General features: G+C 41.3%; 2 protein-coding genes across 3 annotated transcripts in view; both read left to right on the top strand.

Annotated features, from left to right (window-relative positions):
• The first annotated feature begins 260 nt into the window (after window positions 1-260).
• glb1l2 (galactosidase beta 1 like 2) lies at window positions 261-5,957 on the top strand. Its single transcript, XM_070829481.1, has 18 exons — window positions 261-439; window positions 649-717; window positions 837-932; window positions 1,016-1,124; window positions 1,280-1,372; window positions 1,457-1,538; window positions 1,778-1,842; window positions 2,080-2,164; window positions 2,464-2,601; window positions 2,683-2,763; window positions 2,893-2,999; window positions 3,467-3,613; window positions 3,742-3,813; window positions 4,433-4,511; window positions 4,789-4,876; window positions 5,159-5,273; window positions 5,607-5,723; window positions 5,820-5,957. The coding sequence occupies exons 1-18, from the start codon at window positions 276-278 to the stop codon at window positions 5,928-5,930; spliced, it is 1,818 nt and encodes a 605-aa protein (XP_070685582.1). The 5' UTR covers window positions 261-275; the 3' UTR covers window positions 5,931-5,957.
• Window positions 5,958-6,630: 673 nt separating this feature from the next.
• ilvbl (ilvB (bacterial acetolactate synthase)-like) overlaps window positions 6,631-14,343 on the top strand; it is a 123,528-nt gene continuing 115,815 nt past the window's right edge. Inside the window, exons 1-14 of one of the 2 annotated variants that reach the window (XR_011584158.1) lie at window positions 6,631-7,016; window positions 7,539-7,740; window positions 8,006-8,133; window positions 8,248-8,498; window positions 8,698-8,797; window positions 8,954-9,051; window positions 9,240-9,376; window positions 9,784-9,918; window positions 10,183-10,297; window positions 10,537-10,706; window positions 11,155-11,225; window positions 11,323-11,394; window positions 11,954-12,059; window positions 12,155-12,918. Coding sequence is in view for 1 of the 2 variants with exons in the window: in XM_070829093.1 (XP_070685194.1) it covers window positions 6,912-7,016; window positions 7,539-7,740; window positions 8,006-8,133; window positions 8,248-8,498; window positions 8,698-8,797; window positions 8,954-9,051; window positions 9,240-9,376; window positions 9,784-9,918; window positions 10,183-10,297; window positions 10,537-10,706; window positions 11,155-11,225; window positions 11,323-11,394; window positions 11,954-12,059; window positions 12,155-12,333 (1,869 nt within the window). In the remaining variant the exon portion in view is untranslated. Of the gene's footprint in view, window positions 7,017-7,538; window positions 7,741-8,005; window positions 8,134-8,247; window positions 8,499-8,697; window positions 8,798-8,953; window positions 9,052-9,239; window positions 9,377-9,783; window positions 9,919-10,182; window positions 10,298-10,536; window positions 10,707-11,154; window positions 11,226-11,322; window positions 11,395-11,953; window positions 12,060-12,154; window positions 13,523-14,343 lie in introns of those variants that run through there. The other variant, XM_070829093.1, reaches the window with a different exon arrangement.

The raw sequence follows: 14,343 nt of genomic DNA, 5'->3' as shown, positions 1-14,343 counted from the left end.
GCACCATCCTCCCTTCAAACGCTCCCTGGCAAGCACAGCATCGAGGTACAGCTTTGGCAATGTTTTTGATGTAATTGGGATTTTCTGTAATTCTGCTTTTGGGACTTATTGTTAGCTCTTGGTAAGTTTTTACTTTTTTGTGCTCAAAAAGTATTTTGTTTGATTCAGTTTATTATAGTAACATATCTTAAAATGAACAATTCATCCTATGACTTTTACTATCCAATACTAACCATACATTTTCTCCCACCAGACATCCCCCTGAGGTGAGAAGAATGAGCCGTTCGGAGGGTCTGAGGGCCAACTCGTCTCAGTTCACTCTGGAGGGAGAGCCCTTCCGCATCCTGGGGGGCTCCATCCATTACTTCCGTGTCCCCAGAGCCTACTGGGAGGACCGTCTGCTGAAGATGAAGGCCTGTGGCCTCAATACTCTCACAACGTAGGCTCCCACGGCAACTTGACCATGAGTCACATTACAGAGCTATTGCTGGAGAAGGTCAAACACAGATCAGATGAAATCAAATGTGTTTGTATAAAAAGGCCTCATGAATTAGTTCATCTTAAAATGAAATAGAAACAAGGTTTTACGAGCCACTGGAATGTGATATTGCTTCTAAGCTGGAAAGAATTGTTTTCTTGCATTTTCAGATATGTGCCATGGAATCTGCACGAGCCTGAGCGAGGAACATTCAACTTTCAGGATCAGTTGGATCTCAAGTAAGCGTTCCATTTTCTTTTTCTTTTTCTTCCTCTTCGTAGATGGGTAAACATTTCCAAAAGACATGCAATCTGGTTCTTTTTTTAAAAAATAAAGCATGTGTCTCTGCCTTTCTCAGGGCCTATGTCAGTTTAGCAGCAGAGATTGGTCTGTGGGTGATCCTACGTCCTGGACCTTACATCTGCGCTGAATGGGACTTGGGAGGGTTGCCTAGGTAACACCATCTTCCCATTGCTTTAAAATATACTGCCTTAAATGAGCAGCATGCTGTGAAAGTTGTTCTTGTGTCTCTTTCAGCTGGTTATTACAAGATAAAGGCATGCAGTTGAGGACAACTTATCCTGGATTTGTAGATGCTGTCAATCTCTACTTCGACAAGCTCGTCTCAGTCGTCAAACCTCTGATGGTGAGTCAAAGTCAAAGTTTTCCTATGAGATTTCATGTTGAAACAATTCCTGAAAGAATAATTGGAGATTTCAGTTGTTAATGCATTATTATTTTTATTCATATATCAATGAATTATGATTGTTATTTATACATTTTCCTCATTTGTTTCTTCAGTTTGAAGAAGGAGGCCCAATCATTGCAGTTCAAGTAGAGAATGAGTATGGATCATATGCCAAAGATGATACATACATGCCTTTTATAAAGAACGTAAGCTTGACGATGCATTGCGCTGTTGTTTTTTTTCCCACTGAAATCTTTGCAACACATTGTAATATATGTCTTTTCCTGCAGTGTCTCCTGTCCAGAGGAATCAAGGAGCTCCTGCTGACTTCAGACAACTGGGAGGGTCTGAGATATGGAGGGATGGAGGGAGGTAATGAAGACGACTAACCCTTCAGTCAAAAGGGGAAAAACAACTGAAAATACTCCACAAAGTGTATTACTTTTGTGGTTATGTCTCATTTAAAAAAAATCCAGTGTGATATAGATAGAAACGCCGAATATATCTAGCTCATCTTGCTTTACGTTATCTATTCATCAAGTCTATTTACTGTTCATAATGCACTTTGTCTGACTTTGTGCTTCACTGCGTCTAAATCTTGTTCATTTCAGTTTTAAAAACCATAAACCTTCAGAGACTGTCGTTCGGAGCTATCCAGTGCTTAGCTGACATGCAGGTAAGTGATTCTAATGGACGTCTTTGATAATGCACCTTTTTCACTCACTACTACTTACTTGTAACAGTAGTTTAAATCTGTATTATTTATGTGGACTTTTGCATGCACTGTAGTTTTAGCGTTGGCTGAAAGCCCAAAAGGAAAATGTCAGATTTTGTTTCTTGTTAAAGCTTTGGCTCTTAAATTATAGTAGTCAGTGTGATGTGTATTTGCAGGCATGTGTTCTGTTTTGTTTAGCCCCAGAAACCTCTAATGGTGATGGAGTATTGGTCTGGGTGGTTTGATGTCTGGGGAGAACATCACCACGTGTTCCACGCTGTGGGTACGGATATGCTGAGCACACACTCATTTTCAGCATCACTTTGCACTCCATTCATTACATTAGACACTTACAAGCTCCACAAAGGCCAAAGTCTGTATGCTTGTGATTGTGGATAACCTTGCGAGGGTAATTCAGAGTGTCGCTTCCGAGCTGTGGGGTTCAGGTAGTGTTCAAGGACACTTCAGCCGACAGAGAGCAGCGTTATTGCCGGTGTTAACAGCTCATTCATTTGTTCATTGCTGCATTTGGCTCACTTTGTGAATTATGTCATCATCATTTACTGTCATGTGCTTTTACAGACATGCTCGCTGTTGTGTCAGAGATCCTGGAGAGAGGTGTCTCCATTAATCTGTACATGTTCCATGGGGGAACCAGCTTTGGCTTCATGAATGGAGCAATGGACTTTGGCACCTACAAACCTCAGGTCACCAGTTATGGTTGGTAGGATTATCTTAGAGCGCAGAGACCAAAGAACAAAGGATGTTTCAGATCTTCCCCTTACTGTGTTTTCATTGCAGACTACGACGCTCCGCTCTCTGAGGCTGGAGATTACACCCCAAAATATCAGCTCTTGAGGAATCTATTCAGCCAGTACCACTGTAATGTCTTTTTCAGCACCCACACGCATAACAAATGTTATGTGAAACTGTGCACCTGCCAATTCATTTGATTGCTTTATCACCTGTCATAATCATGAATTAAATGTTTTTAACCAACTCACGTTCCAGCTGAGCCTCTTCCTGAAGTGCCCTCTCCTTTGGAGAGGAAAGCATACGACCCTGTCGTCATCCAGCGGCACCTGTCACTGTGGGACAGCCTGCACTTCACCGACAAGGTAAACTACAGATGGCAAGCACCTGTCTGGTGTGAGAGATGATTATGTGATCTACAGAATGGAAACTGTTGTAACTAGACCATACTGGAGCCCTGCTGGGATGAGATTAACACAAACAGAGCATCTCTGTCATCAGCCTGCGTGTTTGCTTCAATGTCTCCATATAGAGATCTGGCAACATGTCTCACACCTGGCAGGTCTGGTTTGGTGAGACATCAAGGTGTCGCCACGCCTGTTTTTTTTCAGGAGCGTCTGTCAGATGATGTTTGGTGGACTGTTTTATTCCAAGTGTGTCAAAATGATTTCATTCAGTGAGAATGGAACACGACAGTGAGAATGGAACACGACAGTGAGAATGGAACACGACAGTGAGAATGGAACACGACAGTGATCCTGATTGTAAGTCTACACAGATACATACCGGATTCTTGTATCTAATATGTAAGGATGCTGGACTGTTCATCCAGCCGTACAGGTCAGAGAGGCCGGTGAATATGGAGAATCTCCCCGTCAACAATAACAACGGTCAGTCATATGGTTACACGCTATATGAAACCATCATCACCAGTGGAGGAACCCTCAACTCCAGGAACAACATCAGAGACAGAGCCCTGGTCAGACACACGCACACACACACATACTATACAGTGCATTCATCATGTAGTAACAAAATATTGCTTCTGTGGTTATACAGCATGGCTCTACATGATCCTGTCATTGTCATTTTTTCAATATTTTCTAGGTGTTTGTTGACAGACAATGTGTTGGCAGTTTGGACTACAAGACCCACGAGCTGGCACTTCCTGATGGAAAGGTATTCACTGTCTTTTGTGTCTTGATCATTTTCTGTGAGTTTTTGCCCAAATGTTGTAAATAACTACATCAGTTTAAATATACACCATTGCCCATAAAGTTGGAATAAAATGTTTTTTACCTCTTCTCATGAAATGATTGTGACAATGTGATTTATTCTTGATAAATAAAGTGTATATCTTCTCAACTTTATTGATCAAACTCTTCCAAACATGTCACAGTGAAACTTAAACCACAATTAACCTTTGCAAACTGTGTATTCAGGCTTTAACAAAATTGGGGGTATTGAACAATTATTCCAACTTTATGGGCAACAGTGTATAATAAATATACGGTCATCTCTGAGGGACTAGTTTTTCAAAGGGTCTCTAACTTATCCAACAGACTTCATTTCTGTAGCGTTTAAATGCGCTCAAGCAGGATATAAACAAACCCCCAAAATGTGATTCTGAGAAGCTGTAAACATTACATATGGATCCTATCTGAATATTCTCTGCTATATTCATTATTTCATTTGGCATATTCAAACTAGCATTAGAATACTGGATTGGCTCATTGTGACAGTTTTTCTGAATTACTGAGTTACTCTGTAAATGACGCTCATGTTTTGTGCATCGAAGGGCCAGAGGACGTTGAGCTTACTTGTGGAGAACTGTGGGAGAGTGAATTATGGCAAGGCTCTGGATGAACAGCGCAAAGGTGTCCCACATTCAACATCATTGTCTTGTTTCTGTGCTATGCATAGCTTTTACTATACGCCAGCTCTTTATGATTTAAAATTATAGATACATTCATGCCACGCCTGAACTGTTCATATAAGTTAAACCATTCTTAACACTGATTTTAACATTGTTCAAGCCTGTGTAAACCTTCTGACTTTTTCTTTGTATCAATGCAATGCCTACTGTATGTAGGATTAGGAATGTATGTGTATTTAGTTCTGCTATTGTGTCATTATGCCATCATTGTATTACAGGTATTGTGGGAGACATTCTGTTGAATCACTGCCCTCTAAGAGGATTTAGCATCTTCTGTTTAGATATGAAGCCAGGCTTTATGAAAAGGTTAGTCAGCTGATTTTCACTAACAGACATTCTATGGTTATAAATTAAAGGGCTAAGAAGCTTAATAAACTGCTAATAAACAGGTATTGCTGATGCACCGTGTATTTCTGAGTCCATATTGATGTTTAGTGGTGTGGGGATATGACTAGCTGTATTTCTTTACAGCAAAATCCATGTCCATATATGCACTATTGGGCGCACACAAATAGTTACTCTGGAATTTGCTGAAAAGCATGCTGGGAATTATGGGAAACCACAAATGAAGGTTTGATCTTGTTTCAGATTAATGGGTTCAAGTCACTGGAAGTCTGATTCTGGGCCGCCCTCCATTCCAGGATTTTTCCAGGCCAGACTGCATGTGGATGGTCCTCCCAGGGACACCTTCATCAGACTCCCCGTGAGTAGTCATCTGTTATGGTACCACTTGCACCAATTAGAGCTAGGAAGTGTTCTAATACTGATCTACTGTGTCTAATATTTCAAATCTGTCTTCATGTGTAATACAGTACTTTGCATGCATGCTTAATAAAATTATATGCAGTATTTATGCAGCATCTTAGTCTTGTTGTTGTATTTGTATGTATATATTTCTATTTTGAAGGATTCAGAATATTTTGGACACATTCTGACGCCTTGAATTTTACCACTGTACGTCAGTGTTTTATTGTAGTCAATTAGTAAACCTTCCATATTGTCATTTGGCTGATCATACCAGTGCATCCATCCTCAGGGTTGGGGTAAAGGAGCTGTGTTTGTCAACGGGCAGAACCTTGGACGTCACTGGTTCATCGGCCCCCAGCATTTCCTCTATCTCCCAGGAGCTTGGATCAGAAGTGGGGATAACCAGGTACACCCATAGGATCTAATAAAATGAAACAGAACCTCGATTTGGCTGAAGTGGATGTTACAAGATGTTTGTTTTTTTCTTTATGCTCTCTTTCAGATTATTGTATTTGAGGAACAAAAAGCGGACGACAAAATACAGTTTGCTGAAAATCCTGACCATGGAAAGATAATTGATGTGTACAAACTCCCCTTTTGCACACTGCTGTGAAGATAATGCACAGCAGCAACACACACACACACACATACACACACACAAGGGGGCAGTTTAATGATACTGGCAGTCATTGTCAATGATTTATTAATTTGCTTACAACAATGTCTCTATGTGCTACTGTACAGCAGTAAGATTATTTGTTCTCCAAAGATTTAGTGACATGTTGATTCATTCTGTTGCCTTAAATTCAACCATGCAACACTGTCTGTCTCGTCTTGTTTTGTCATTTCAGTGTGAACTTTGCTCTGATTAGAAATCGCATTGTTTGACCCTTTGACAGCGTGACACATCCTCACAAGCCTCTCATTGGGCCAAAGGCTTGTCCTTTACACGGGAGACGCGCTCGCACTCACAAAAGACACTTAATCGCGGGCAGCCATATGAATTTACCCAGAAACAAAGCCTAGTAACCGGAAAAGACGTATACCTTCACAATAAAAGATATACATTTCTAAGACTAGCCATTACAGAAAAATGAAGGCTATATTCGTGGAGAGGAAGAGTCACCTTTCATTACCTATACGAATACATGGATATGAGTTTGCATTTAGTTTGAATATAAACGAAAATATAAACCACAAAACCACCATGAAATGTGAGCACATTGTTCCTTCGACTTTATTTTGAAAATATCAACCGGAAGTGTACGTATGTGTCGCAAGCTTGGTGTGTAAATAAATCCGCTGGTGTTCCTGTGTCGGCACAGGTACTCCGGAAAGAGCCCTCAGCCCAGCTAGATGCCCTTCACAGCCTTTTATCAGTCTCTTTATGTGAGCTAATTTCACAGCGAATGCACCTGTAGAATTACGACTTTTGAAATGGGAGTATAGCTGCTGTTGCGGTAGGAGCAGCTCCACAGTATCTTAGCCTAGCCGAGCCGTGCTAGTGAGCTGGACCGGCTAAAGAGCAGCTTTGGCCGTTAAGTTTAGCTAAGTGGAGTTTGGAGAAGTAAAGGCTGGTCTTCCGCATCCTAGCATGGAGCCATTTGGGGCCGTTTGCACCGCTCTCGGATGCTCTGCGCTGGCTGGACTTGTGCTCGCAGCCTACAAACTTGGCTTACTCTACCAGTTGTTTCACAAGGTAGGTTGTTGCAACAACAACGAAAAAAAAAAAAGCATAACTTCCACGTATTCTGCTCCTTTCCATGTGCATATTTATCTATTTTAAAGCAGCACTGCACGGATCATTCATAGTAAACACATCTGTGTTTGTCTGTGCACACTTAAAGAAAATCACCTGTGTCGTGCAGACCTTCTTAGGTGAAAGGTAAGCTGGACCCCATTCATGCAAACTTTGACCAGCCTTGTGTTTTTTTTTTTTTAGCACAAAGGCTATCACAGCACAGGGCTGTTATGATTGCACAAAGCCCAGAGGCTCATCACCACAGCCAGCCAGAACAAAAAGTGGTTGTTGTGAAATATGAAAGGCCGGTGGGGTGGAGAGATGACAGTTGACCTTTAGAGGGGCCATCAATTCACTCTGACAGAGGTTTATCTCTGACAAAGCTGTTATCTTGTTTACAGCATCGTTGAATCAGTCGTGTGCTGCAACAGGAATGATCTGACTAATCTCTTTTGTTCTGTCCCTTCTGACTCACTGCAGACTGAGACGCAGAGCCCGCGGCATGGTGGCGAGAGCGTGGCAGAGGTGCTCCGCGCCCACGGGGTCAAGTACCTTTTCACCCTTGTCGGTGGACACATCTCTCCCATCCTGGTGGCTTGCGAGAAGGTGGGCATCCGCATTGTGGACACCAGACACGAGGCCACGGCCGTCTTCGCTGCTGATGCTGTGGCAAGACTCTCAGGTGCACATTTGTGTCACGAGAATAGATAAGTCAGAATGTGTGACCCTCGGGCTTATTTCAGCTCATATCTTGTTACCGGGAGTTGTGGAGAATAAAGGAGTCGGGGTGTGCTGCTGTTGGAAAGGTGTTGGGTTTTCCCACCGCAGCGGTTTTGAGTTGTCAAACAAGTGCAGCTAACAGCAATAATAGAGCAGGTGTTCCTCGTCTGAGGATCTTGTATAGTTTGTTCATTGAGTCAGTGCAATCTTGTTGCTGTCCTTACCAGGAACTGTTGGCGTAGCAGCAGTGACTGCCGGCCCAGGCCTCACCAACACTGTGACAGCAGTGAAGAACGCTCAGATGGCTGAATCTCCATTGCTGCTCATGGGAGGAGCTGCTGGTACACTACTCCAGGTGGAGTCACTTAAATCCTGATGCAAATATGACGTGAATGTGCAGGTAGAATAAAATAACATCATCTTAACTTTTCTCAGCTTCACCATCTAACCTCTGTTGTGTTCGGTACAGGGCAGAGGAGCGCTGCAAGACATCGACCAGATGTCTCTCTTCAAGCCGCTGTGTAAGTTCTGTGCCTCCATCAGGACTGTCCGGGAGATCGTGCCTACTGTCAGGAAAGCCCTGGCCATCGCCCAGTCGGGAACTCCCGGCCCCGTTTTTATAGAGTTCCCCATCGACACGCTTTATCCCTTCCATCTGGTGTCCAAAGAGTTTGGAGTTAAGAACCCTCCCAAAGGCCTGATGGGAAAAATTGTCTCATGGTATATCATCAGCATGTCTTGTCTACACCACAGTTACTATTTAGTGTATGTAAAAAAACAAAGTTGTAGTCTGGATCACATACTGTATAAACCTGACCTGGATCTCTTCTGCAAGCTTGAACAACCCTCTCCCCACGTTTCATGTGTGCGATAAGACATATGCAATGATTTCATATGTCAGTGTCTTATTTCTTGTAAGGTACCTCAACAACCACCTCATGAACCTGTTTGCTGGGGCCTGGGAGACCAGAGATGTGTCTCCCCTCCCTGTTGACATCCCACAAGCCACAGATGATCAGGTAAGGCTGCTCCTAGTACTGAAGTTTGAAGGAACTTCCTATTGTAACATACAAACACATGACAGTCCCTCTCAGTTTGCACAATATTCAGATGATTAAGCGATAGTTTTTAAATGTTTTGCGGTTGTCTTTTTATTTTCTTTCAATACAAAACAGGTACAAAAGTGCATAGAGCTGGTGAGTCGAGCCAAGAAACCTGTTATTCTGCTGGGTAGCCAAGCAACTCTACCCCCGACTCCAGTCGATGATATCAGGTTAAGGACAATGTGTCTCTCCTTTTCTTTTCTCCTCTCTTTTCTATCGAGTTTTCATGGCACTTTTTTGATATTTCACTGCTGATATAAGAAATGTTGTTGCTTTGTTCTAAACTACTCCAATTCCTGTCAGCGTTCGAGTAGCATTGAAATGTTGAGTGAAAGATGTTTCTCTGCTCCTGCTATAGGAAGGCACTGGAGGACCTGGGCATCCCCTGCTTCCTCGGGGGCATGTCCCGTGGCATGCTGGGTAAAGACAGTCCCATCCACATCAGACAGAACAGGCGAGATGCTCTGAAGGAGGCCGACTTGGTGCTCTTAGCAGGTCAGGCACACAGCTTTAATGCAGTTTTAATCCTACATATTAGCATAGCAACGATTTAGTTTATTGACGAGGATTATTTATTAATCGAACATAAAACAAACTTACAGAAGATAGCTTTGTAAGAAGATGACCGGGCATAATTAATTATCATGATTGTATAGAGGATGGGTGCGATTAATTGATTTTGATGATTGATTCTTCATTTAATAATTCAGCAGTTATTTTATACTTTATGTAAGGTGGCGTAGAATGACAGCTGTTTACTGCTAAAAGGAACTCCTGGAAGTTGTTGTCTTTATTTCTGCTGAGATACATTTAGAGGGTTAAACTGTTTATCCTAAGTACCCAGTATAGCCACGAGCTATCACGTATTCCCAGAGGATTCTCTTCATGTGCTGTGTTTGCAGGCACCGTGTGTGACTTCCGGCTGAGCTACGGCAGAGTTCTTAACAGACGCAGTAAGATCATCGCTGTCAACAGAGACGAGACGCAGCTGCTGAAAAACTCAGACATGTTCTGGAAACCAACCGTAGCTATACAGGGTACGTTCACAAGCTGCCGTGATGACACATGATTGGAATTGAAGGAACAATGTGTCATTTTTGATCTCTTGTGATTAGTTGGGAATAATCCATTTTCATAAGTTACAGGCTCCGATTTTTTTTTTATCATGAATGCCCTATATCATCATACATCAGCATTTTGACTTTAACATAATGTACCTTGTTCCTATTGATTTGCACTCTAGGGTTGGGCCCTAGGACAATCAGTGAAATGTCTAAAATGCAAGTATCTGTCTATTTTAGGTGACGCTGGTTCATTCTTATTGCGGCTCTCTAAAGGCCTAAAGGGCCATCGCTGTCCAGAGGAATGGCCTCAGAGCCTCAAAGCTGGAGATATGACCAAAGAAAATGCAAACAGGTGAGCACAGGTGATGAATTTTGGTCCCATCAGTGTCACCTAGACAGATTTCCTCATCACTTACTCTGTGGTTATTAAAGATTACCTAAATCTTTGAATAAGTGAATTAAAGATTACCTAAATCTTTAATAAGCCAACGCAATTTCATCAATTAATGTAATGTTTCTGCAAATGCAGCTACATCTCTCTAACTACAAAATACCACCTCCATCACATAAACTAGAGTGTTTTTATTCCAGGGCTAAAGCAGATGAGAAGACCGAGCACCACTTGAATCCCTTGAAAGTCCTCCACCGTGTGGATGAGCTGATGGCAGAGGACAGCATCATCGTTGCCGATGGGGGCGATTTCGTTGGAAGTGCTGCTTACATAATGAGACCGAGAGGACCGATGCGATGGCTCGATCCAGGTCAGAACTTGTAGACTGAAAAACAATGTGTTTATGAAGGTATCGTGATTAAAACACTGGATCTTTGGTCATTTAAATGTGAGATAACAGGGCCCGTAATTTTGTGTGTGTGTGTGTGTGTGTGTGTGTGTGTGTGTGTGTGTGTGTGTGTGTGTGTGTGTGTGTGTGTGTGTGTGTGTGTGTGTGTGTGTGTGTGTGTGTGTGTGTGTGTGTGTGTGTGTGTGTGTGTGTGTGTGTGTGTGTGTGTGTGTGTGTGTGTGTGTGTGTGTGTGTGTGTGTGTATAAAAAGTTACTTTGTTAACTTCAGATGTTTTAATGGCTCATAAAGAGGTTAGAGGATTGTTGTAATCTCAAAGTGAAGTTAATTAATAATAAATAAAATCACAAGCCTGTATTGTAGCATTGTATTCTCAGAGTCATAGTGACATAACTTTATTTGTCCCTACAGGAGCCTTTGGCACCCTGGGAGTCGGGGGAGGTTTTGCCCTGGGGGCAAAACTGTGCCGGCCTGAATCTGAGGTACAGTTTTGAATCTGGCACTTCTAAAAGTGCTTTGTCTGATCATCTGTCGGTGTTCACCTTTTACGAATGAGATGCTTCTTTGCGTGCTTTTCAGGTGTGGGTAGTGTACGGTGATGGCTCCTTAGGATACAGTGTTGCAGAGTTTGACACATTCACTAGACACAAGGTAAATCATGACATTTACATGAAACAGTATGTATCCATGTGACTCTAGTATGCATATATAAAGTGCAACGCAGTCTTGCTATCAACATACTAATACAAACAATGTTGGTATAAGTATTATCCCACTTCAATGGTTGCAACAGGAGAGTGACGTAGATGTCAATCAAATACAGTCAGCACACACACACATAAGTAGAGGTCCAATTGGCCAAAATAAGAAAAACACAACAGTGTGTGGTTGTATTGTGGGGCCTTTAAAAACCTGATAGTTCCGCATTCCATGTAATGGAGTGGCGACTGTGCTGTATGCCAGGTTATCTATATTATATATTTATTGTGCAATTGATCCCTACCGCTGAAGTTGTCTATAGGAGGCATTACATGATTGTAATGTAACATTTTAATTAGACTTAGAAGTACAATAAGCAAGAATGGCAGCTGTAAACCCTGCATTACATTACAGCAGTTAAAAATACATTCTCCTCGTAGCAAAAACAAGCATGCTTTATATTTTTTTCTCTTTGTTTTTGTCAGATAATTCACACTTTTTTTCTCCCCAGACACCAGTTATAGCAGTGGTGGGAAATGATGCATGTTGGAGTCAGATATCCAGAGAGCAGGTTCCCATTCTCGGCAGCAACGTGGCATGTGGCCTTGCATTTACCGGTACGTTTTTGCTGTGATAACTTATTTTATCTTACACTGTATGGTGACTGGGCAGTTACTCACTGGCAAATTATATTTTCTTCTCCTTTTTGCAGATTATCATATAGTGGCAGATGGTTATGGTGCTAAGGGCTATCTTATAGGGCGTGAGGACGAGGACAGGCTAAGTGACATCATCAGACAGGCTCAGGGGGAGACCCAGGAGGGCAAGGCTGTACTCCTCAATGTTCTGATAGGCAAAAGCAACTTTAGAGAGGGCTCTATCTCTGTATAGATGTGCAACTGTGATTCTTCAAACAGTGCATTCTTCTTCCTGACTTTTGGCTCTTCACAGACTTTGCTCTCAGAGGATAGGAAGCTGCTGATACTGTGTAGAGCTCAGCCCTGACCAGACCTATGCTAATCCTATGTGCCCTTAAAGCCATATTTCCCTTTGGTGAGAGGAAATGACTTCCCAGTATGCTGACTTCACGAACCATCGTTTGCAATACCTCTTTCTTCCCTCATCAGTCAAAAATCACAGTAGTAACACACCTGCAAACGCCAGAGTCACGACTCTGATGATTCAGTGTGAAAAGGTGACTGATCATAACCCTGCAGTTATCATTATCATTATTATTATTATTATTATTCATAGCCACTTAATCTCTCACCATTTATTTATTTTAGTTAAGTTAAGTCCTACTTAAGTAAAATAGTTTAGCTCCAGATCTGCCAGCCTTGAAACAAAACCTTTTGTTGTCGTCGTGCTACTTTCAGGCTCATGTTGTGCAATTGAAGACAACTGTTGCATTTTAAGAAGGGAAGGAGTGTAAAGTAAGGGAATCTTACTTTTGTTTAGGGACTTCACCTCCTAAAGGTTTTTGACCTTTAAACAGCCCGTTGTAACTTCACATATTTCTTGCAAATAAACAAGCGACCGAAAAATCCTTAGTGAGAGAGCGTTGGATGAAGTCATCAAATGCAACCGGAATGCCTTTTCTCCTGTTAACAAACGAACACAGAGCCTTTATATGAGGATATATAAAACTTTGCAGCTGTAATATTCTTTAATCTTTAGTGGATGATGATTTGGGATAAAACTGTTAACTGGAAATATTTTTTGGAATGTCAAGGACTGACAAATGGTATGCCTTTTATGTGTTTGATTGTATCTTTGAATACATTGATATGTATCGATTGAAAACGTGTGCTTGATTTGAGTTATGTATTTAAATGATATTTAATACTAACTTGTATGCACTGATGTGGGCTGTCATTTAAATTAAGCCTAAACACAATATGTATTGCACTACAGTTATAAATAATTTACTCACCAGGTGAACACGTGTGTCTGTGTGTGTGGATCATCTCACTCCAACAGTTATTTTTATTTGGTACTTTGAGAACAGGATGTCAATCTTTTGAGTCATTCACAAATGAATTTGAAGAAGAAGGTGAGAAATAAATGGGCTTTTAAATTATGTGTTGTAAGCACATTTCATTTTACAGATTTACAATTCTTCACCTTTGCCACATACCCAAGTACCCAAGAAAATTAGACATACACACACAGATTATGTGTAAAACAAGAATTACAGCCCTGTTTAATGTTGCTTGTACATTGTACTTAATGTGGTTATTTTATATTCTAGATTATAAATTGTGTTCCTCCATGTCAGCAGCACCACTTATACTTAGTAACGAGGTAGGACTTTTACTTTTTCATCTTTAATGTGCACTGTTTCATGGAAACACTACAAAACACAGAGCGCCATGTACACAGACCACCTGCACCCATGATGCAATGGCACCCACAGTCTCAGGGTGAATGTTTTCTGTACTAATGAACTATTAGCACGCAGTTAAAGGTTCTTTATTTATCATGTGCACAATTGCAGTAAAGCAGTCATTGTAAATGAAAATTGTTAATTCTCTGGCTCGCACCAACAATGCTCATACATCCTCCCATCTATTGTCTATATCACGTATCCTAAGGGTGGTGCTGGAGCTAATCCCAGCTGTCACTGGTGTATAAATATATATACTAATGTATAAAAAGAACACACAATTAAATGATAAAGATGTAAGAGTATAGAAAATAAAGTATAGTATGAAACACTAAATCTACAATATAATAGTGTGTATATAAACAATACTGTGTTAGGCAGGTGGAGTTTAGAAGAACATTTAACATGCTAGTATGTCTTTATTATTGGTATAGTCAGTGAAACATACATCCTGGTTTACGTCAGACTAAACATTAAAGGATTTAAATAGCAAATCTTGTTATGGTGAGGGGCTG

The sequence above is a fragment of the Pempheris klunzingeri genome, chromosome 4 (genome assembly GCF_042242105.1).
Source record: "Pempheris klunzingeri isolate RE-2024b chromosome 4, fPemKlu1.hap1, whole genome shotgun sequence".
NCBI lineage: Eukaryota > Metazoa > Chordata > Actinopteri > Acropomatiformes > Pempheridae > Pempheris > Pempheris klunzingeri.
This window is presented reverse-complemented; position numbering and strand designations above follow the sequence as displayed.

Coding starts and splice junctions, on each gene's coding strand:
- glb1l2 (XM_070829481.1), top strand. CDS start 276: ATGAGCCGTTCGGAGGGTCTGAGGGCCAACTCGTCTCAGTTCACTCTG. Junction 2,764..2,892: donor TCTATTCAGCCAGTACCACT/GTAATGTCTTTT, acceptor CTCACGTTCCAG/CTGAGCCTCTTCCTGAAGTG. Junction 4,512..4,788: donor TCTGGATGAACAGCGCAAAG/GTGTCCCACATT, acceptor ATTGTATTACAG/GTATTGTGGGAGACATTCTG.